Source organism: Balaenoptera borealis (genome assembly GCF_965194805.1).
Source record: "Balaenoptera borealis genome assembly, chromosome: 21".
In the NCBI taxonomy this organism is placed as follows: domain Eukaryota; kingdom Metazoa; phylum Chordata; class Mammalia; order Artiodactyla; family Balaenopteridae; genus Balaenoptera; species Balaenoptera borealis.
Window position 1 is genome coordinate 30,945,530 of NC_138880.1, and position 24,309 is coordinate 30,969,838.

A 24,309-nucleotide genomic window follows, 5' to 3' on the forward strand; every position below is an offset into this window, starting at 1 on the left:
AGGCACCGAGCCCTGTCCTGGGTGCTCATCTCCATCATCTCCCCGAAACCGCTCTCTAGGACAGGGGGCACCGCGTCGCGTTGCAGATCAGGAAGCGGAAGCCTCACGCAGGTGCAGTGACGTGCTGAGAGGCACACATTGGCAGAGTCAGAATTTAAACCCAAATCTATCGGACTTCCTCAGATTGAATTATGGAGTCTGAAGTCTGGAAGGGAATCCAGAGGTAACTCATCTGGACCATATATTTTAGAGATGAAAAAATTGAGGCTTCAAAGATTGTTGTTCCCGGCTGTGTCAATGAGTTGTTTTCACTGCGTATGTGTAAAAGGCATATATAAACCCTAATGTTTCCAGCCGTGGCCTGAGACCACATCACCCCAGAGCTGTATATCTTCTTCTCCCGGCAGTGAGGCCTTTGGGGTTGGTACGGCGAGCTGGGGCAGGGACGCGCACTAAGGCAGGAAGCGTTACACAGCAGTAGGAAGCTGATGGTCCCTCTGGGTCTGCCTCGGGGAGCATTCCCACGTTACTCTCCATCCTCCTCCTCCTCACGTCACTCCTGTCCCCTTACCTCCAGACCAAGAACAGACCAACATCTGGTGGCAGACAATAGCATACAGAGAGCTGCCATGAGAACCAGATAGCAGAGGGGACTGAAGGGCTTAGTATAGAGTCTGCTCATTACTTGTTCATCTGCAACAGAATATTTGGGTTTTTTCTCCCCCCAGTACACTGCTTTTAGGGTGCTAGGGACATTAACTGATTTTCAAGGTTGATTTAAAGCAGCATGAATGAATTAGAAAGCTTTCTTTGGAAAGTCTTATCGTGAGTAATAGCACAAGAATATTGTGCTATTATTCAAGATAAATCGAATATTTATCTTTTAAATTCAAAATCAAGTGTATGTTACTGTTTGAAATTCCATGTCTTTAAGCCCTTGTTTGTATTTTTAAAGTGTTTTTCTTTATTACCATGTTAAATACTGAGGATAGCCCTGAGTTCAAAGAGATGATACTTTCAGGAGCCTTTAAAATTTCCATTTTGATACAGCGTCGAGTGCCTTTTCTGTAAGTGTTTCTGTTCATTCAGTGTGTAGCTGCTTTTACAGTTAGACGTAAACATATTTATAGGCATTTAACATATACAGTCATCCCAGAGTTATATAACACTTCACACTGATTCTCACGTAATGTTGTTTTACCTTATCAAAGCCACATTGAAATATTCCCTGGGGAAGTGACTTTTTTTTTTTTTCTCATCTAAAGCTTAACATCTCCCAAAGCAAGTTCAGGAGGCATGCTCCCTGAGAAATCCAGAATATCCAAGAAAAACCGAGCTAAACTGTACACTAGCTTCTCCTGATGGTAAATTCTGATTCTTGGTTCACTTTTGGGCTTCCACCTTGAAGGAAACTCCAGGTACTTGGGAAGAAAATGACCTGCTCTCATTGATGGTGTGATTTAAGTCTTCCAGCCCATCAGATGGGGTAAGAACGGCCCACCCAGGGAAGCTTTGAGCCCCCTGCAGCAAGTTCAAAGGGTCGGAACTGTCTCCATAACCATGTCCTTGGCCTTTGGGGCTGTGACAGCATTTGCACTGATGGTACAAAAGCACTAGTGGGTGAAACTGCCAGCACCCTAGAATGAACTAAGGAAACAGCGCAAACCATGCCGGAGTCACTGTGTTCCTCAGTCACACACTTGCAGTTTGGGGGGAAAAAGCCAATTTCACTTCAGGATGTCTCTGACAAAGCAGTACAAAGTATTAATTTTATTAAACCTCTACTGCTGCAGGCATGTCTTTTTATATTCTGTTTGATGAAATGGAAATGAGTATAAATCACTTCTGCACATCAAGGTGCCATGGCTGTCTCAAAGAGAAATTTTGTGTGACTGTGTTAGCTGCAAGTTGAACAAGCCTTTTGTTTTTTGGATGGAATACCACTGCTGCTTGAAATAACGATTGAAACATAAACTATGGGTATTCGAACTCTGGTATTTTGGAAGACATTTTCTTTAAAGTTAATGATGCGAGTCTGACACTTCAAGGCAAACAGCTGACACTCTGCATGACTAAGCCAAATGCAAGGAGAAAATACGTAGATTATCTTATATATTAGGTAGACACATATAATAAGATGGATATTTCTACATCGTTCATACGTATCGTCAGTGTTCTCTGCCCAGTGGCTGGACTCGGAGCCCTTGGTGAGACCTTTACGTGGGTCAGTGTTTCTTGCTTTGCTCTGAGTGGAGCTGGGATGCATCCGGGGTGTGTGAACTATGTCTGCAGTTGCTCCACTTCTAAAACGACTTGCTTCAAGCCAGGGAGGTGAAAATGGGAGACACTGCCTTACCTTGATCTCCTCCGTGGAGTTAGGGAACGTCAGCGTGTAGATGCCACTGGTGGTCAGTCCTGATTTGAAAGCTTCCGCGCAATCTCTGAAGATGATTTGTTCTTCCTTAGCAATGAGGGAGTGCTTAGCTGCTTTTTAAAAATAGGAAAGCTTTTAAAAGGAGTTCGTGGAAAGATAAAAGTATGTTATTTCGAGATGCACTGATTTGCTAAGTTTTATTACGTTTGAATTCTTACAGTAAGTAAAAGGGAGATGCTAGTATTTTAGCCTTTCAGAAGTTACTCTTTCAGCCTGTTTCGTGTTAACTCTCAAAGATTGTTACCAATAATCCATACTTCCTTTTTCTTCTCATCGACTATATGTAATGCAAGTACTTCACAATCAGCCTTTAATAAACTATTACTTTTTAAAAAATCTTCCATCTTGAGTAGAATCAGATAAAGTTATTACAGAAGAATAAAAAAGAATGTACCTAAAACTAGTGTTGTCTCTACGGTGGCTGCATCCATAACCCACTAGCCACGTCCTATCTAGGCACTGGTGTGGGTGGTTTTCCTTTCTTTTTGTGTCTCTGAGGCCAAGTCTTTATACATTTCTTTAGACCGTTGGGTGAAGACATTTAGTATTCTTTGGATTTTTAGCAACCGTCTCATAATAGCTTGCGTTAAAGAGGAACCTAACATTTATTTATCTGCGTCTTCCTTTTAAGTCTAAAAAGTCTAGGACTATGAAATTCTTTCAAATTTTTATCCTGCTCTCAACGTTTAGACTTCCCAATCCCTTTTTTGCCACATTGAAAAAGTGTTTGTGTGTATGTATTCTTGCAGGTATGTGTTTGTACGTCATTCTAGAGACGGACAAAAGCCTAGGTGTCTGGACCAGGTGGCGTGGGCAGGCATCACAGGTGGGGGCTCCCGTCTGCACACGAGCCGGAAGCACACGGGGCAGACGAAGCCTGTTCTGCTGCTCTTTCTCCTGTGCTCATTCGTTCTGCCAGGACCTGAGCTGCGTGATTTTCTCTACTTTGGCTTATCCAGGCTAATACCTCACACTGTCTTGGTCCCACCAGACATCAGATAATTGTCTCTTCCTTTTCTCTGAACGTGAAAAAATATATGATTTTTTTTTAAATTATAAGAGAGTGAAACTCTAGTTGGAAGGCATACGCTGCACACTGGCCACCTGGTGTGAAACCTGCCACTTAGCACAAGGTTGTGCTACTGTTTTTGTTTGTTTGCTTCCTTGTTTAAGTAGAAACCTTGTTTAAATGTTTCTGTAATTAAAGTGGGGATAACTGTATGAGTCAAGGAAAATGTGAGAACATATTTCTTAGGGAGGTGAAGAGGGTCTCTACACGAATCATATGTAAAGTGCATCTGTGTCAAAAGAATACAGTTGAAAGGACACTATGAAGCAGACCATAGTAAGAACTAGACCCAATGTTTAAGAGAAAAAAAAACAACTTAAAAATACCACACAGGTTGTGTATCATGTCTCTAATTAATGACTGAAGATGCATCCCTCCTTCCCTCTAATATCGAAGAGAAGTTGAAAGGTCAAACAGGAATAAGGAAGGCAAGATGTAGTTAAGGATGTGGTGAGAGAAGGAAACTGGCATTTCTTGGGTACCAATCTTATGCCAGTTACTGCAAGTACCAATATTATCTCATTTTATCTTCACAACAACCCTACGGGCTTAGGATTGTTTCTCCCTCTTAAAAAATAAAAAAAATGTCCACTATGGTTTAGTAACTTACCCAGCCCCAAACATCTAGTTAGCAATGGAACTAACTAAAAGTAGACTCTCTGAGCCCATGAACAAAAGTACGTTTGGGTTGGTTTGCCTCATAATAATTAGTATAAATATATATTCCCCTTCCCCTCTTCCTCCTTTTTAATCGATTCCATATTGAGACCCTATAAAGCATTCATATGAAATATGTAAGAGAAATGTGCTTTTTCTGAAAGATGAGAGTTTTTTTGTAATTTTGAAAGATTCGTCGACTATTGGCAGATAAAACTGAAGAAAAACGTATATGTAAACTTTACTTACAGTTTGATGTCGATATCATAGTCAGTAAATTATGCACTGTCTCCATCAGATCATGTTGCTGCTTTTGCAGAACTGAGTTATTCACCGTGGCCGTCACCAATTGTTTTTCTAGTTCTTCAATGATGGAATTTTGCTTGGATACTAACACCTGGAGCTGATCTTTCTCTTCTTTGATTGACCGAAGTTGGACTATGTGCTTGTCTTCCATATCTAGAACTTTCTTTTCCAGGAAACTTGTAAAGGGAAATAATTGTTAGTTAGTGAAGGGTTCTCTGATCACCATCAAAGCCAAGTGCTTTGTAAACAGCTAATCAGTTTCATAATCCTTATACAATTGTTTATATTTATTGAATTTCTGCTTCTCCAAGGCACTCTGTTAAGATGTTAAAGGAGTTATAAAGTGACAAGATGTTGCCACAGCCCTGAAGAAGCTCTCAAACTTGCTGAGATCAGATAGAGGACATAGATATGACATGAGGAGAAAGTACCCCAGTGAAAATGTAAGGTTCATAACTAGAAGTTACCGCATGCAGTGCATTTGAAGACCATGGTTCCGCTGAAGAGGAATGTGGACAAGGACAAGGAACCCTTGGTTTGGGGACACCTGTGGGTCAGTGGGGGGAGCCCCGGGCTGAGGACCTTGCCTCTGCACGTGACCCCCTGGGTTACCTGGGGCAGGCCATCCCCTCCTTGGATCTCAGGTGTATACCTATCTAAGGGAAAGTCCACCTCCAGCAATAAATCTCTATCCATAGTGAAGGCATTAGATTAGATGATGCTCTCTGAGACCCCTTCTAGTTCAAATAATCCATGGGTCTGTTGTTCCTTTTTGGGGGCAGTAACATTTCCTGAACCTTTAACCCTGGAAACAACATTACTCAGCCAAGGGACAAACTACCCATTACAGGTCTTACCTATGAGCATTAACAATCAGTATTAATAATTATTATTATTAGAAATCAGTTGCAGTTCTTAAATTTATCCCAGTCCAATAGTCATTGTAAACCAGTGTGTGACAATAAGTGTACTGTCAAAGTACCAAGTCAAGAAATAATCCGTTACCGTGATGCAGACATTTGCTTTCGACTTTCATCAGGTTCTCCATATCCATTTTTTCAACTATTATTTCTTAATATTTTTACTGATATCAGCTAACTTATTTTTTTTAACTTGTGTATCACTTTCATTGATTTAAAAACCAAGATGACTTACCATAAGCAGAAGGTAACCTAAAAATAAATGCATAATTTTTTTCTTTTCTACCTAAAATCATTTCTAGGACCATCAGCGTACAGGCAATAGGATATGCTCCTACAATGCTTCACATAGACAATTAACATAAAATGTACGGACATTTTAAAATCACTAATCTATACTGCCTTCAAAGTGATGTTGCTGAAATTTGTTATCCAGCCAATCTTTTGTTGTCTTTAATATTCTATGAAGAGGCATAAAAGAAAGATGTGATGATCACACGGTCCACAGTGTGAATGAGAGTGTGAATACTCTAGGATGGATATTAAAAAAAAAAAAATTTGTTTCTTTCTGCCAAACCTCTACCAGTATAATCCAGAGGTCAATCACATCCTGATCTAAAAGATTTAATCTTAAGATTAAATACGAGCAGGTACTGAAGAGTTAAGCCCAGCATCGGGTCATCCCAGACCAGGCTGGTTGTGAGCAGCACCATGTATCATTGCAGTTAAGGCTGTAAGGCGTCTCAGAGATCAGATTTTAGAGCAACGTTTTGCAAAATGCACATCTGGACCTGTTACTGGCTTGTGCAGTCAATTTAGTGGGTTGCAATAAGCTTTTCTTTTTTTTCTTTTAATAAAAGGGCGTTAAATAAACGGGATAAAACAGATGAGAATAGAGCATAAACTCATAGCAAGAACTTTGCGCAGCGCAGCAAATGCCATGGTCAGTGTTGACGGGTGATGGGAGGAGGGTGGGGCAGGGTGGAGAATGCCTGCATTGCCTGACACTTTGCTTATTAGCATCTTATTTGAGTTTCTGATACAGGATGATCAATTTGATCATCACCATAACAGTTGGACTTAGGTACAGCTTAACTTTATATTAACATAATTCACGGTCTGTTGAGAAATGTGGGGAAATATCCTTGTTGGTGGAAACATCAAGGCTGAATCATGTTTCTTTTATGAGTTTGTTTTTTTTTTTTTAATTAATTATTTATTTATTTATTTTTATGGCTGTGTTGGGTCTTCGTTTCTGTGCGAGGGCTTTCTCTAGTTGCGGCAAGTGGGGGCCACTCTTCATCGCGGTGCGCGGGCCTCTCATTATCGCGGCCTCTCTTGCTGCGGAGCACGGGCTCCAGACGCGCAGGCTCAGTAGTTGTGGCTCACGGGCCTAGTTGCTCCGCGGCATGTGGGATCTTCCCAGACCAGGGCTCGAACCCGCATCCCCTGCATTGGCAGGCAGATTCTCAACCACTGCGCCACCAGGGAAGCCCCCCTTTTATGAGTATTTATTGCCTCTCTTCAGAAGGGGACAGTGTCAATGACAACATTTTTCAATAACAATAATCATATAACAATATCACAATTTAACTGAACTGGTACAAGTAACCCCTAAATCAATCACTTATTTTAGAAGAAAAAACAAAAAAGGATGACAAGATGAAAAAGGCATAGTAATTTTCAACTTCAGCTGGTGAATCAGAAAGTGTTATAGTGGCAATTTTCAGAAAAATGTTGACTCTAATAAGTACTTTGACTTCATTGGAAACTGTTCCATGAAGAAGGCAATTGTACATTGGGGGAATTATTGAAGATAATTTAAAATGTGGTTTGTCAAACGTGCAACACATTCACATATTTTTGTAATGATGTTCCTGCAGATGAAATCTTAGGCTAGTCAAAATTTAAGGCACCTGAAAACAGCACGCCAAACTCACTGAAAGATGTAGAATCATCAACACAATTTTCTTATTTTTATTTACTTACAGTTGTTGATGAAAAAAACATTATTATTGCCATTTCATTTCATATTTGTGACAAAAGAGAGCGTGATTTCTGCAGCTGCTAAAATGATTATTCTTCCTGCAGGTATAGATTTGGATTTGTTACATATGGTTTTTATAAGTCAGCTGATAAAAGCTATGCCTTTCAGTGTCTGCACTATGGCAGGTCATTCAGAAACAGTTCTTATGCAACTCCAGTCTGAGTTAGATGTTTGCTGTCTAAGCTGTGGTGCTCTGGTGCTGCAAGTCATGTAGGATTTTAGTTTGTTAGAGATGTTTATTTGACAAGGTAGTTTTACGGAGAAAATGTTGGGATGTTTAAATATAATTTCATATAAAAATGGAGTGAAATTATTGGAAAAGCACACTACTGGTCAAATGTCAATTAACCTGGGAAAAATTGTGAAGGATTAAGGAGAAAAAAATGTGAAGGATCATTTAAGCAAGAATTATCAGAAAATACAGCAGGTTTCTGTGTGGTTGCAATCACTATTTTGCACATTGTAAAGCTTTAACATACAAAGGAATTTCATCAAATCGTGGATGATGAAAAAATGTAGTGAAAGTTGTCAATTGTTTTTTACAGCAATTCAGGTTGACTTTGTATAGGAAAGTTTGCACCTTGTGGTAAATGAAAATATTAAGCAGTGTGTCTTGATTTGGGAATAAGAGGCACACTTTTTTAGGCAAAGGGCAATACAGTTTGACAAAAATTTACAAAGATGGTGCCTGGGTAACGTAACTGACGTGTGTAAGTGATCATTTTAGCATCCTTGCGTACTAACTTAGAAAATTATGGTGGGAACCATGTCCAATACCAGGGCGTCCAGCATTACTGCAGCCCACTCAAAAGAACATTAAATAAGGCCATTTTAACAACATGAAACTAGAGAGACTGTTATATCTCAATTATTGGTCTCAGACTTTTATTTATTACTTTGCAGAAGAGAAAAATTTGGAACGTTAAGATATTTGGAATAAAAATCTACTTGATTTTCAAAACCCTAAATCATAATGAGTCCAACTTGTTACTCAAAAGACAGAATTGTTTCAGCTTCGTTCTTGATTAACAGGAAAGAATGATTATAAGACAATGAGTTTACAGTCATTTTTGGTTAAGAATAAAGAATCATTTAATTGTGAATTAGAGTGTGTTGTTGCCTGACCATTCTCTATGTCATATGTACATATCCCGATTAGAAACAAGGAGGTAAGCACACCTGGAATGTGAATAGAATTATCCTCATATGTCCCCACCTGGAATAAACCTATGAAAACCATCCCCATTGGTCATCCATAATCTTAGTTTTTGTATTGGTTTTCTTGGGATTTTTTAATATTTATTTAGATATTAATATAACCATATTTAGTATTAACTTTTGTTTTTACTTTATCATATGCTTTAAGAGTAAATACTGCATCATGAAATGTGCATTGGTTTACAATAAAGTGTAGTTTTCCTGCTGTAGACGGTTTTGCATTGGAATAAACTAAGTCCTCAGAGGCAAAGAACTTGGTAAAGTTAATATCAAAATGCCCCAGCCAGTGTGACTTTTACTGCACAACCCTGGCAGTAGTTTTCCATAGATTCATGCATAATATTGAGGTAGAATTTGGAGGATTAGTGTAAGAGAATCCTTAAGGGGCCAGAAGATTAAAAAACAAAGTTGAGGACTGTTTTAGAAGGTGATGCCCTTCCAGTATTTTTCTCCAAAGCCTCTCCCTACCTTCCCCTCACAAGGTTTCTGATCCTTGTATTATACGTTAAGAAATTCAGCATTTTGGAAGCCACACTTATAATTAATAGTCATATGAAATAGGCTTTCATATCTAGAAAGTGTACAGTTCTGGATTATACATTTCTTTGTATTTTCATTACCTGTTCTTATCTTGCAGTTTGTTTATTTCACTGGTCTGATCCAAAATCTGTTTTTCCAATTTGTTTGTAGATAGGGAATGTTCCAGAAGCTGAAGTTCAAGTCTTGTTGTCTGATTTAATACCTAAATGTAACAAAATAAAATTCCTATTTATTATTTTTTAATTAGATATAAAGTTATCTAAATTATAGGAAAATATAACTAAAATGTTACTTACTTACCCAAGCATCTTAATTTGGCATATTTTTCATTTTCAGAAAAGGCTTGTTGTGCTGGATTATATCAGAGTGTGTTAAACATTTTTTTCATCACGTATTTTGGAAAGGGTTTAATAGTTCTGAACAATGGTGTTTGTGTCAAATAATGTTCATTTTCTTGTTCTGCCATGTTTTACCATTTCACACAGTGAGATAATTGAGAGTATAAAATGGTCATATTTAATATATCGGAAGTTGTTGATAAATGAAACAAGGCTTTTCCTCTGCTCAAGACAAAATGCTGTTTTCACATCTGTCAGTAGACAAAGTGTTCAGAAGTCACATACTTCCATTCTATAAGAACGTAGCTCATTTTTAGCCCAGCATTTCCTTGTTTGTATTCACTTGTTTAGTCTTTCTTTCTTTCCCCCCCCACCCCGCCTTTTCTATTGCTCTTTTTCCTATTTTAAAAATCATGTAAACCCATCAGGAAGCAAGAACATCAATATGAAGTAGGAGCTCAGTTTTGCTTTGTGGGCCTTTCTGACATAGACCACGTGCGGTATCTCTGTTCCCATTGTGTTCAAACAACTTAAAGAATGAATTCTTTCGCGTTTGGCTGCGTTTTAGCAGGAAGAGTCCATGACTCACATCCTCTGTGTCATGGTTACTCAGGATGTGACATCATGTGTAAGTGTCAGGCAGAATTGTTGCCCAGAATGAGGGTCCTTGAAAGAAGCATTGTTTGCTCGGGGTCTGTGTCATTCATGAAAGCGGCAGCCCAGCCCCACCGTGCAGGTTTAGGGACGGTCTGGTCCTTAGTCAAAGCTGGATGCCTTCATACCATGAGCACTTCTGCACATGAATAAAGGCATTGGCCAACCTCAGGGTGTGATTTAATATTAACACCCGAAATATAGATTTGGCCTACATCTTCTCTGGGCCCAGACATTCTGTGTTGGTTATTGATAGAAGGACCTGGAAACTCGGTCTTTTATTTAGCTCCTAAGAGCTATAAAATGAGTTCAGTGGGGGAGGGGTGGGAGGATGGCGTGTGGGTCCTGACCCACCCAGGACCAGTGGCAATGTTTTCCATCACTTTTCCGAAGGCCTCCAGCTGCAGGTGACTCTAAGTTACCCAGGTCACGTGGTTGTCTGTTCTCTCTGAGTTCTCAGGCCTCCAACCACCCCTCACAGTCTGGTTTAATAGTCTGACACCCTGACAGGCTGGAAGAATCTTCATATCAGAAATTTTCATGTTTGGATTTAACCCATTTCACATAGTAACTACCCAGCAGGTGCCTTAAGTAAGTTGGTATGTAATTCGGCCCCTTGATGTCCTTGCTTGGGCTCTGCCGTCTTAATGTATTCAGTTGGACATTATAGGCTGTTTTCTTTCCAGCCATCTTCCTATTTTCCTGTTATCCTGGATCAGGTGATATCTAGTTTCACAATAGATTGTTTATATCATGTGACCCAACAAAACCTCATTAAATGCTAGTAAGCCTAACTTACACAGGATGGCAAAGATTTACATCATTGCTCTGTATCTTATACTTTTTTATTTCTCTTATCTGAACCATAGGCAATGTTATACTTCCAGGACAGCTTTCTGAAGGGCTTAATTGCTCATCAGTTTTACTACCCAAAGGTGGGATGTGACCTAAACATTACTAATTTATTCTAATAATTGGCAATGGATATGTTGATATATTTACTTTTAGATTTTTGTGTCTTCTCCTTTTTGGATTTTATTACCTCTGGGGATTACAGTTTTCAGTACCTTGTGACCTGTTGTGTAAGATACTTATATTTGTCCTAAACTGCTCTGATGTTATGGAAAGATGTGGTAAGCAAATAACTTCTTATTCTATATTCAGATAAAAATCTTTTATTCTCCTACCACCCCCCTGCTGTTCTCTCTACCTTATCCAGTAGTTCTCAGATAGACAATGAAAGAATGCTGGTGCCCTTCTCAACGTGGGCTTATTACAGTTGGAAGGCTTATCGGTTCCTTTATTTCTTATCCCCTCCTGACTGATGTTTGGCATTTCTTGGTCTTTTAGCTTAAGTAGCACATAAGACTATGTCATGGGGATCGTTTACAATTAAATCTACATTTGTTTGGTTTTTTGGTTTTTTTTTTAGCATTATTTATAACTCAGGGTAGGAAGATACTAACTTCATAAGCCTATAAAGAAGCTAGGGTTAGGACCCAGAAGGCCATTTCACCGATGACAAGGCTTGAACTTGAAGCATCTCTGTAAATCCCCCCAGCAGCACTTTTTCCCCACCCGGACTCTTCTTATTGGGTCACATATCGCTTGTCATTCAGCATGGCTCCAGATGAATTTTGTTTTAATGTTTTGCTGTTATTCTTCTAATATTTTCATATTTCATATTCTTCTTTCCTACTACTATTAATTGATAGCTCATGGAATCTTAAAGCTAAAAGGGAACTTGGCAGTCAGTCACCTGGCTAGTCTCCCCATTTCATAGTCACAACCTTGGAGGCCAGGGAAAGCTAGTGCCTTGTTGAGATTTGTGCATCCAGTTAATCATGGAACTCAAGGCTCTGGGCTGATGGCTAAACACTCTCCGTGCCTCAACCACTTCTTCTTACTTTTCTCTTTGCTTCTCTCTCTATAAATTCACACCACAGATTGTACAAACACACACCACAAATTGTTTTGGCAGTTCTGTGAGACTTAGCTTTCATCTTAACTCAAGAGTTAGGGTTAAGCACAAAGCTTCTAGCACTCTGCCTCAGTGCTTTTCATGTCTCAGATGCACAAAAAAGGGAAGGGCTCAGAAATGGAAAGTTTATCTCAAGTCCAGAAAATACCAGTGAGGCAGAGGAACATCTCTCTTGTAGTCAAGTATGAATAACATGAAAATGGTTTGTATGTCCTCGGTAGAAAAAAGGTAATATAACTTCAGTAGTAAAAATGAAAATATATTTCCTGATTTTAAATTTCTATCTAGACACAAATTCTTAATTTCTTATCAATTCATCCTTTTTTCCGCGATCCTCGCGCTTTCTCTGCTTTTCCCTTGTTTCATCGGGTCACGATGTTGCGCTAGTATTTGTCTGGCTGGGCCAGTCTGTGTTTCCTATTTCACGACTTACTTGGGCTTCAACATCAGTTAGCTTCCGGGTCTGCTCTGCGGTTTGATTTAGCAGGTTGGTTCCTATTTCTATCATCACAGCGGTCTGGTTCTGCACTGCGTTCTGTTGTATCTCCACCATTTCCTTCTTCATGTTGTCCTGGATGTAATTCTCAAGCTAGAAGAGAACAAGCGTCAGGAAGACGGTCATGAGTCAAATGATCAGAAACCTTATTCCTAATTAGTTTCCCTGCCTTTTAAAACACCTCTTGGAAGTCTCGTGCCTTGCTCTGACTTTGCAATCTTGCTGGGTTTTTTTTTATCACTAGCAGTAAAAGACAGTGTGATTTTATGTTAATTCAAAATCTGGCAGCTCAGTAACAGCATGTGTGGGAGAGAGACGGTTCAGATAGCCCTAGAAGTGCACACAGGCAAGGGAGGTGGTAAGACCACAGCTCAGAGGTGGGCAGATGGCCGTGCCGTGCGGCAGGAAGGGCCACCAGGATTTCGCTGTGTTGCATCCACGTTACGCAGGAAATGAAAATCTGGTACAAAGAAGCATCACTATTGCTACCACTTTCTAGAATTGTGGTTTCTCAAAATACAGGCTTCAGAAGACTCTCTAAATAGAGTATGAGGAGGGATGCACCTTTGGATTTTCCCTGTAACTCAGGGCCGCGTTCTGCAGAGACCACCCCCCTACCTTCCCTCTTACTGAGGTCATCACACATTAGACCTGTTAAGTTCTCCTAACGTGTGCATTTTTCACGGTTTCGTCATTTTCTCTATCAGGCAGACTTAATCCTAGTCTAGTCTGTTCATTATCTCACATGACCGTCAGGATTGGTTCTTCTCCCATGGACCGAGGGCATGCCTGCTCATTTCAACACTCGCTTACATGCAAGAGCGTCAACAAGCTAATTCACTGCCATGGGTATAGATGCCTATGTCTTTGGCAGTAAAAATATACAGTTAAATACAAATGCAGGGACTTCCCTGGTGGCGCAGTGGTTAAGAATCCACCTGCCAATGCAGGGGACACGGGTTCGATCCCTGGTCCGGGAAGATCCCACATACTGCAGAGCAACTAAGCCCGTGCACCACAACTACTGAGCCCGCAAGCCACAACTACTGAAGCCTGAATGCCTAGAGCCCGTGCTCCGCAACAAGAGACGCCACCACAATGAGAAGCCCGTGCACCGCAACGAAGAGTAGCCCCCGCTCGCCGCAACTAGAGAAAGCCCGCTTGCTGCAATGAAGACCCAACGCAGCCAAAAATAAATTAATTAATTAAAAAAAAAATACAAATGCAGGCCAGCCAGGTGTGTGGGAAGGAACATGTGGGCTTCAGGCTGTGCACACCTGCTCCCCTATTTTCCTTGGACTCTAGGTAAGTCGCTCAACTTTAGGGGGGGGCCACAGTGTCCTCGTATATATAATAAGGGTTTCGGTTTGGTCAGAGGAGTGTTTTAAGGATTAATTAAGCTCTGCTTTTAAAGGCATTGTGCATGTATAACTCTAGGTACTTAAAATTTCATTTCCTTTCTTTGTTTTTCTTAATGATCCAATCATGGGAGCCACAATTCCAGTCATTGGTCTAAACTATAAGGTCATGAGGACAGAAACCTTATTTTAATTTTCATTTCTTTTTCACATAGTTATAACTCAAAAAAATTTTTTTATTAAATTGGATACTTGAAAGTTGATTATAAAACTGCTTATTTATAAACAAAATCTGCTAATAGTGCCTTTCTTTACAACTCATGATTCTCTGCAGAGAAACCATTCATAGAGCTAGTCATCAAACCTTATTTCTCCTAAAGTGTTAACCCCTGAGTAATTCTATGCTTCTGCCTATAAGAGTGAGAAAATGGAATGGACAGGGTCGAGTTTCTCCCGACAATCAAGGGCTTCTTTGTTGGTGCAGCTTACACACTGTGTCCTGAGTGGTGGTGCAGGGTCGGGGTTGGTGTGAGAGCTGTAGGGCTACTGTTTCCATGTTGGTTTGCATCGGCTCCATCCCACGCACTGCCCGTCTCCCTCTGTGCTGGTTATCTTGATGGTTCACAGTCACCCCCTGGTTCTCCCTTGGTTTGGGCAGATCAAATATAGCATGAAACCTGACAATTACTAGAATCCTGATCATTTGTAAAATCTTGTAGTTGAAGCCTTTACTTCTTAATATGAGAAGTGGTCAAAATAGAAAAGACCACCGTAGGAAAAAAATCAGGTACTACTACTTGGCAGTCCAACAAACATGTATAATATAGACTTCATATATTCTGGAGCGTGATAACCCTTGTTACCATTTTATTAACTAGCTGGTACTAACTAGCTCAGGCCTTTTGGCGGTTGTGGTCTTTCTTTCTTAATTCATTGTTTCCTTTTTCCTTTCCCCCGCCTTTTAAAAATTGTAACTTTTTACAATTTAAATACATGATATAAAACAGCTCATGGATAGAAGTTTGTAATTTCTCCTTCCCTCCCTCCCTCCCTCCGTGTCTCCTCCCTCTCTTCCTCTCTCTCTCTCTCTCTCTCTCTCTCTCACTACCATGGGAATAATGGAATTTTTGAGGTTAAAGTTAAAGCTATGTAAGTCATCCAGAAGAGTTGTCTTAGTTACTCTTAACACCCAGCAAAGATAATATTTAGAAAGACTTATTCTGGGAAGTTTCGAACTAGTAAAGATATACTTAAGCTGGGGTTTGGTTTAAGTACATACTCTGAAGTAATAAGTTACAAACTAGTAGAAGTAAGTCTTAATCTTCTTGTTGATTTGAGTACTTAAGAGCTAAATAAAAACGGTTCTATCTTGTTTCGCTCTAAATCGCATAACTAGAAGGGGAAAATGAATCCTTCATCATCCTCAACCCCGACTGTAGAACTAATGAGTCAAATGTGGTTACAATCAACAAGACACATGAGAGGATTGTTTATAATTTGACATTTTAAAGTCAAGTTCCAATTTAAAATTAGACTCAAGAACTTTAAGACATAAAAGACCTAACTTTTTAAAATAAAATTTCTTAACTTTATGGCCACATCTTTCTCTAAGCTTGAAAACAATAGAATATAAATGCTTTTTAAGTCACTATTTTTTCAGCTTTTCAGGATGACGAAGTCTGTGTACGAGTTATGTGTGTGTGAAAGTATATGTGTATGGTATGTTGCGGGGCGGAGGTTAATCTTACACTGAAGCAAGTTACAGATCTGTGTATACACATGATATGTGTATATAGATATTATATATAGTATATACATATATAGTTTCTTTATATAATATGTACAACTAAAAAAAGTAAAATTCTATATGATACTGACCCAATTGCTAACTAATTGAAGTCTTTGAGAGAAAAGTAAAACACAAACAGGAATATCAAGTATTAGATACTTTGCGTTGATTCTCAGCAAGATCTGTGCTTTCACACTTGACGCAGAAAAATTAAATTAAGGTTTTAAGAGAGATGGGTGATATGACAGTTGAGTACTCTAAGAATTAAGAACATACTTAGGGGCTTCCCTGGTGGCGCAGTGGTTGAGAGTCTGCCTGCCAATGCAGGGGACACGGGTTCGAGCCCTGGTCTGGGAAGATCCCACATGCCGCCGAGCAGCTAAGCCCGTGCGCCACAACTACTGAGCCTGCGCATCTGGAGCCTGTGCTCCGCAACAAGAGAGGCCACCATAGTGAGAGGCCCGCGCACCGCGATGAAGAGTGGCCCCCACTTGCCACAACTAGAGAAAGATCTCGCACAGAAACGAAGACCCAACCCAGCCAAAAAAATAAAAAATTAAATTAAATTTTTAAAAAAATTAAAAAAAAAAAAAAAAAAAAGAACGTACTTAGTCCCAGAAACGGTAGCAGCAGTAACAACCACAGTAACTCTAGTTGATGTTTGTTGGTTGCTTCCATGTCTCAGTTACCGTGTTCATCTCTTTCCATGGACCACAGGTGCCCAGTCTCACATGGGCACTTCTGGACTGGGGTGCCTGGAGCAGACTGGTAGTTCAACCCCGAGGGCACACCGCACTTCCTGCCTTTTAACAGCCAAGAGTGGTACATCCCAAAATTGCTGTGAGCGTGCCTTCCAATGTCCAAGCTTCTCAGTGCCTTAAAGAAAAAGATAGACCACCTACCACATAGTTAAGGAAGGAGAGGGGGTCATTTTTACTAATAGAAAAGCCTAGATGTGAAGACTACCAATGATGATTTTTATCTCCTGGGACATGACAAATGGGTATTTTTCACCCCCAAAGACTAGTAGTAATTTTTAGAGAGAAAGGCTCTGAACATTCATTACGTAGTGTGAAAATTGCCCATTTAATGCAGGCTTTCCCTAAATCACTGCATGTGCCTGAGCATACGACCAAATCTAGAAATGAAGCCAGTTTGGCTGATCCACACGGATACATGTGCTTTGAAATTCCCCCATCTCTTGAGGTTGACAAATTAGTTCTTTTCTAGTTTGTTGCCTAAAAACGTCTTTGTTTAGTATCTCCTGTATTTAATTGTCTGCAACTGAAACCCAGAAATCTAGAAATCGGCCCAATGAAAGTTCACTCTAGTATAAGGAGGTCTCAGTACAAGAAAGAATATGAAGCAAATGAGATCTTTCCTCTCGCTGGCAGCGTCCAGCTCCCCCTCTCCTGCAAATGTTTCCCGTCCTTGTTGTTTGCGCTTAGCCACTCTTATCAAAACAGTTCCAAGACACTTGAGCCTCCCCAGGGAGGGATATGGTTCTTTCTCGTTTCACATGGGTGGCTTCACATACTCATATTTTGCAGGAATGTTTGACATTGCCCTCATGTCTGAAGATGATTAGGCAGTGATTCTCATTTGTGGGTCCAAGTGCCTCGGAAAGGTTCCCATTACAAGTTAGAAAGAATTGTGTGGACGTTCATTTTGTCCTCATCTTAATTAATGGTCCAAGCACGCTTCCATGTGTGGGTCCTTGAGCTCTTTCTGTTTCCTTCGGGTTCAGATGGATTATCCAAACTTAAATGAACCTCGTAAGGCTATTGCTATGCTTATACTTGCATAGATTCTTGCTTGATATTATTTTTTATTCGCTAAAAAGAATTACACCCTAAACACCATCTTTTAAAAGTTGGCCACACATTGAAATTCAAGCAGCCAGAAGAAAATATTTTAACACAACATAGGCATATATATTTTTTTCAATGTAAAATATGTCCTGAGGTTTTTCATTACTCCCCAAACATTTGGAAAGATCAAATTTGACAGGAAAAATAAGTCCATTTACGAAGCAACTGTGGCAGATTGATTACACACTAAAATATTTCCCTGGCTATCTTCCTTTTCACCAAGATTATCATCATCATTTTTTGTACCAAAAGGAAAGTAATCTCGGAATTGGCTGGGGAAAGGAAAACATAGATAGTATACAAAAATCATCCCTAACTTCAAGATTTTGATGTTGGTCCCTTACCAACTATATAGATCCTGGTTGAGAGATCACTTCTACTTAAACAAAGCTCCGTGTCCTGATGCCTTTTAGTTCATTAGGTTTTGTCCATCTGAATAACCTAATTTCCATAGGAAGTTAACAAATAACTTGAGGTTTCATTGGAAACATTTTATTCTATAGCATTTCAATTTGGAAACAAGATACTATAACTGTTGTCTCTTCCACTCACACCCCTTCCCCAAAAAGGATGTTTTTTCCTACCTCACTAATCCCTCCGACTTGATCCCTTCTTCCCACCAAGGTCTGCCCTCCTTTGTCTTCTGGGTTGTGACGCAGCCCCTAACTCTGCTTCCATCCCGCCTGAGAGTCAGGTCGCTGGGTGCAGCTTGATCCCCCTGCAGCTCACGTACTGCACTGCACCTGCTCCTGTGAGGCAAAGCGCAGCGCACACCCTTCTTGGCCTGTGCCCTGTGATCTCCTTGCCTCACGTCCTGTGCTCACCTGCCTCCTGGATGTGCCAGACCACGCAGGCTGCTTCATCCCTCCGGCCTTCGTCTGCGTCTCCTTTGCCAGGAGGCCTTGCCCTTTCTGCAGTCAGATGCTACACCATTGCCCGCTCTCTTCAAAGAGCCCCACGTCCTTGTGTGTTGCGATTTGATATCAAAAACATTTCATTTTTGTCTCATTGATTTTTAAACCTCCTAATACTACAGGTTTACGTTCTTCTTTGCTTGGGATACAGCAAATCCTGAAGCCGCTCTCCAGCCATCCGCACTAGTAACAACGAGCAAAACATTTGCTCCAATAATTAGTTTGGAAATGTGAACGCGAGATCATTAAATCAAAGGATATTCTGTTTGGAAGGCTTATGACCTAATGTTCTTGGTTCCCTGTCATGAGGAAACTAAAACATCTTTGGAGGTCTTCAGACAGAAAAGTGGCAAAACTGGGCTTTCTTCTCCCTCCATATAAGGTTTTGTTTTGTTTTGTTTTGTTTTGTTTTGTTTTTTAATCTGGACATTTGACTGCCCAAGCAGTTGTGTCCTCAGCAGTGTTTAAGGAGAGATGCAGATGTTAAAGGGGGAAAGGCTGGGAGACGCACGTCTCAGGCAAACCTTTGTCATCTCAGACCTTGCAAGGGACTAGGGGCAAATGCGTTGCTCCACATTTTGGAGATGATGATCAAATACCCCATGAGCTGGGGAGTCTCTCCATGTCCTTTTTGTATCGATGCCATACTTGAATTCATGTCTCCCAGAAGAGCCCATATCAAAGCCACTTGCCTTCCATTCTGGCCCTTTCTGTCCTCTCCAGGGTCCGGCAGACAGGATATAAAGGGAAGCTAGGCCCTGACAGCACAGGTTTTCTGAGTGGTTAGTAAGCACACCTGCTTCTGTCCTCCATAACTGCATGGACCCCACCCCACAGAGGATCATTCAAGCACTTCCTACAAGTAATTTGTTCTGACCTAGTTTTCACTTTTTTCTATTTATCATTTGTGAATGACATTCTGTTCTCTGATCCTGTGTCTCGATAACCCCGTTCCGATTTTCACTAGTACAGAGAGACTAGAAGTGTGCCCTGTGCTCACTGTAAACTTGGAAGACGTGATAAGGCAGAGCACCGTAGTCACTAGTTGCTGCCGTACTGAAGTTCATAGCTTGTCCCCCTCCTCCTGGGACAGATAAAGTTGTGAATAATCTGAGTTCACCAGTATATCTGTGCTCCATCAAGTCATATGTCTTTGCTTTTATTTGTGGGCGTAACTATATATTCCTTTTCATTATTTAATTGGGGTTTTTTTTTTTTATCACGTACACTATCTCTTTGCCTCTTTGTATGTTGCCCTTACCATCACTCCAAAATCTAAGGAGAAAATGTATTTTTCCCCTCAAAATGTTCCAGTCATTTCCTACTGATGAAAAGGCTATTTTTCATCAATAGCATCCCTTTTAAATTTAGGCAAGCATAATGAGGCTGGTATAGCAACATAAATTTGTTTGGGCATTTCATATAGGAAAAGGGGTCATGTTTTACACAAGATACAGCTCTTAAGTGGGCTCTTAAAGTACATACCTATTTACCCAAATATCTGCTAGGGCTCTGGTTCACAGCACTCACAGATACTTGTAAGTCAAGGGGCAAATAAAATGCAGCAGATGCTGTTAGGTCATATATACACTCATATACAGCAAGGCTAGTTATAGCAATTGACACCTGTAAAATGCCTATCTGTATCTACATCTATATCTTATCTATCTTTCTATGTATATCTATATGTGTATGCTTAATCTCCTTTGATTCTCATGCTGCCTTAGCTTGGGTTTCCCCCAAAGCGGAGCCCGAGACAAAGGCACACATGCAGGAAGTTTACTTGGGAAGTGGTCCCAGGGAGCAGCCTAGGGGGACAGGCGAGGGAAGCTGGGTGGAGGAGGCCGGCACACAAGCGGACACCCTTGACCACCGCGGTGGCATTGGTGACAAATCCCGCAGGACCTTCTGAGGATCCGTAGGAAATGTGTTTCAGAACCTTCCGCCTGGGGCAAGAGAGAGCGCACTCCCATCGCTCGCGGGGCAGGGCGACCCCCGTGCTGTGCTGCAGGGGCCCGCGGGTGCGCCGGCGTCCCCACGGCTGGGGGTCAGGCGGGGAGTGGGCGTCCGGGGGCCTGAAGCCCACTGACCGCTCCCTGTGAGACTGGCTGGCAGGGGGGTCGCCCAGAGGACGGGCCGTGGTCTCCAGATGTTCCGGGGGATCAGGGGCCGCCCCCGGGCCTCATTCACAGAGCAGAAACCCCAGGCCGGAGCCCTCCCAGCCTCACCCGCGGCCGCGTGCACCTGACTGTGCTGTGATGGGAGGTGAGGCCAAGGTGAGCGGCTCCAGGCCCCAGGTCGTGTGGGATCACTGGCTTAAAGCTCTGGCATGTGCAGTTTGGTAACGTTGCTGACAGAGCGGCTGTGAAAGCAGCTCTCCTGAAAGTGGCAGTGTTTATAACGGATTGGAGAAAGGGTGGAGCCGGAGACAAAAGCGAGGCCACGATCACCGATCACGTATGCAGAAGGTAGAACATGAGCTTAGCAGGCCAACGCAACTGAGAGGACTTCCCTTCAACCTCAGCAAATGCCCGACGGCACAGAAGACATTCTGCAGGCTCCGTCATTGGGCTGGTGCCTGGGACACTTTGTTCTCAGCCTAGGAGATGCAAGTGATGCTTCCTACAGAGGTAGAAAGGGAACATACGGCTGTTCTCTCGTTTATAAAAGGAACTGAATTGTCAGTTATTACAATGGGAGCCGTTGAAATTCAGCTCTGGGAACGAGATTTGATGAATTTAGATTACAGTATACTGAGGATTTCTTTTTTAATGAAACTAAAGTGTTCTTGCCTCTCTGAAATTAAGGTGCACCGAGAAAAAAATAAGGTAAGTAAATTATTTCAGTGTCTTTCTACGGCAGGCAGAATCTTTGAAACATTATGTGTATATTCATGAACATACATATTTATAAACATGTCCTCAGGTGTGGAGATAAATGTAGATACAGATATATCCATCCATTGTCACCTGGCTGTTGGGTGACAGACCTTCAAAAACTGGTTGGGGAGGAAGGCTTTGGAAATCAATAACATTGTTGAACTTTCTCATTATATGAATGAGGATTCTAGGCCCTGGATCACAGTGTTAGCTGGTAGCGGAGTGACAATTAAAACCCTGGTGACCCAATGCCCAGTCCAGGACTCTTACCACTGCACTGGTGTACCTGTACTTACCTGAAAACTTTGCTACCAAGTGTTAACAATGTTACTTTTTCATTTCTGTGATGAAGTATTCAGATCGCAAAGGTTACTTATGCCTGTCCCATTTCTGCTCTTTCTGTATTCTGTGGGTTTGCAAAAATCCTGGGTAGATTTCTAGGGACAAGATAGTGTGATCGGGCTTCCCTGGTGGCACAGTGGTCGGGGGTCTGCCTGCCAGTGCAGGGGACATGGGTTCGAGCCCTGGCCCGGGAAGATCCCACATGCCGTGGAGCAACTGAGCCCGTGAGCCACGGCTGCTGAGCCCACGTGCCGCAATTACTGAAGCCTGAGCTCTAGAGCCTGCAAGCCACAGCTGCTGAGCCCACGTGCCGCAACTACTGAAGCCTGCGCGCCTGGAGCCCGTGCTCTGCAACAGGAGAAGCCCCGACAGTGAGAAGCCCACACACTGCAACGAAGAGCAGCCCCCACTCACCACAACTAGACAAAGGCCGCACACAGCAACGAAGACCCAACACAGCCAAAAATAAAATCAATAAAATCAATAAATAATTTTTTTAAAAAAATGATAGTGTGATCATCTTTGGAGCAAAAGCAGATTTTTTTTTTTTCTTTTTAACATGAAATAAAGGTACACTGTCACAATTACTATACTAGATGGCTATGAAAGGGAAAAGACTTAAAGAATTTAAGTGATTTTTTTTCTTGAAGATACTTTCAAGACAAACTAGTGTTTTAGAAGGAAGGCAGGAAGCTTGTGTTGTTTCTTTAAAAGAATGGGGGGAGGCGCTGGGAATGCAGATGGGAATGCTTGAGAACTGTCAGAACGGGGCCTTGCACGCCCTGCTGAGCGCCGCACAGCGGAACAGATCCCAGCCAAGCCCCTCTGCTGCCTTATCTCCTCTGCTAGCAAAAGGTGGAGAGAATTCCAACGGAGAACGCGAGGATACTACTGGAAGGTGCCCAAAGTACACTCGATCGATTTGCATGAAAACAGCGATAAAGTCTTCCATCCCTTGTATATGATGATGTACTACTGATGTACCATCAGCAAAAATGTGTTCTTACAGTATTTTCTCGGTATGGCTGGTAGCTCTCCTTTGAACTGTTCGTGTTCTCTTGCCCCAAAACCATTCTATCTACTTTATGGTGGATTTGAATAAATGGACACAACATGTATGTGTATACTCTCTCCACCGACTGACGTTTCTAAGAGCCGAGTGTGTGTGACGGTGCCTTGTGTGTGGTGAGGAAATGGAGAGCTTCATCCAGCATCACGCTCTAGTCAGACTTGCTGCAGTAACAGTGCTGGGAAATATTTAGACAAGTGTGTTCATTTTGCTTTTCATGTTCATAAAGCTGTAGCTGCAGCTTTTTTAATTTTATGATTGTATAGCAGCTAAAGTTCATGCTTTTCTGAACCATTAAGGAGGGAGAGTTTACCTCATCTAATATATTAGATTATCTCTAATTTGACCTCTGGTTCAGTCCTCTCAAGGGTTTAAAGCTATAAAAGTTTTCATATTTTTACATTTATTTACATAATTCAGTGGCCTGTGTGCGCATACTTTAAGGAATAGTATTACTTGCCGGCGCTTTGCAAAAGCAAAGAAACTTAAAAGTGATCAATCTTTTTTTTAAACTCACATTAGAAATACAGATTATTTGTTTAATTAGGCTATGTTTTGCAGATTACTCTTTAAACTGTAATGCATTTTTAAGCATTTTAACAACTTATTTTAAACCTGATAAACAGAAAAAAAATTTTTTTTCTAATCGAAAACAATGCAACAAAAGCAGAACAATATTCAATGACCAAATTAAGTGGCAAATAGAATAGTACAGCTTTTTTTTTTTTTTTACTAATTATAACTCATCTTTATTTCTTGATCTGAAATTTGATAACTGTATCAAGTATATATCAAAGTATTTACTGTTCACCGATGAAATATTTTGCTAGTCCAGCTGGGACTGCGGTTCACTTTGCAAGGCTATGGGGAAGCTTTACGCATGTCCCCCCTTCTGGCTGTGGCTTGCAGGCCCTCAGAGCTGCGGACGGCTGAAGTTTGGCTCCACAAGAAGAGAACCTCCACCGGGAGCTGCAGATAGTGATTATGACTTCGGACAAATCAGTGACCTTCTAATTATGTCTTCCAAGACCTCCAGACCCAAAATAAGAGTGTCTTGCTACAAAATATATGTTGTATCAATCTTCTCTTTACACAATACCAGTTCTAGGGATGGTGTTGTTTCTGACTCATTTTTAGAGGGAGTTTATTTCTGTCATTTGTTTCAGCGGCATGTCATTCATGTGTAGGGAAGTCACCTTCTCTCCAGTGGTTAAGTAAGAATAGAGATGCAAAGTTTGGCCATAAAGTGAAGATGTCACTTTAAATGCACATTATTATATTTCTACATGGTTAGTTACTTATCACCCTAATTTTTGAATAAAATTTCACTCTAAGAAGGAATCCATTTAAATAGACACCCAGGGACTTCCCTGGTGGCTCAGTGGTTAAGAATCCACCTGCCAATGCAGGGGACACGGGTTTGATCC

The 24,309-nt window shown here is 41.1% G+C and overlaps 2 protein-coding genes across 15 annotated transcripts in view; one reads left to right on the forward strand and one right to left on the reverse strand.

The window, feature by feature from the left end:
* MCPH1 (microcephalin 1) overlaps nt 1-24,309 on the forward strand; it is a 345,817-nt gene that overhangs the window by 113,371 nt on the left and 208,137 nt on the right. The window lies entirely within an intron of this gene.
* The window catches only part of ANGPT2 (angiopoietin 2), a 57,293-nt gene that overhangs the window by 14,411 nt on the left and 18,573 nt on the right, over nt 1-24,309 (reverse strand). For 2 of the 3 annotated variants that reach the window (XM_082375305.1, XM_082375307.1), the window contains exons 2-5: nt 12,598-12,753; nt 9,272-9,393; nt 4,410-4,642; nt 2,357-2,487 (exon numbers count right to left, since the gene is read on the reverse strand). In XM_082375305.1, coding sequence (XP_082231431.1) covers nt 2,357-2,487; nt 4,410-4,642; nt 9,272-9,393; nt 12,598-12,753 — 642 coding nt within the window. The remainder of the gene's footprint in view (nt 1-2,356; nt 2,488-4,409; nt 4,643-9,271; nt 9,394-12,597; nt 12,754-24,309) is intronic. The other variant, XM_082375306.1, reaches the window with a different exon arrangement.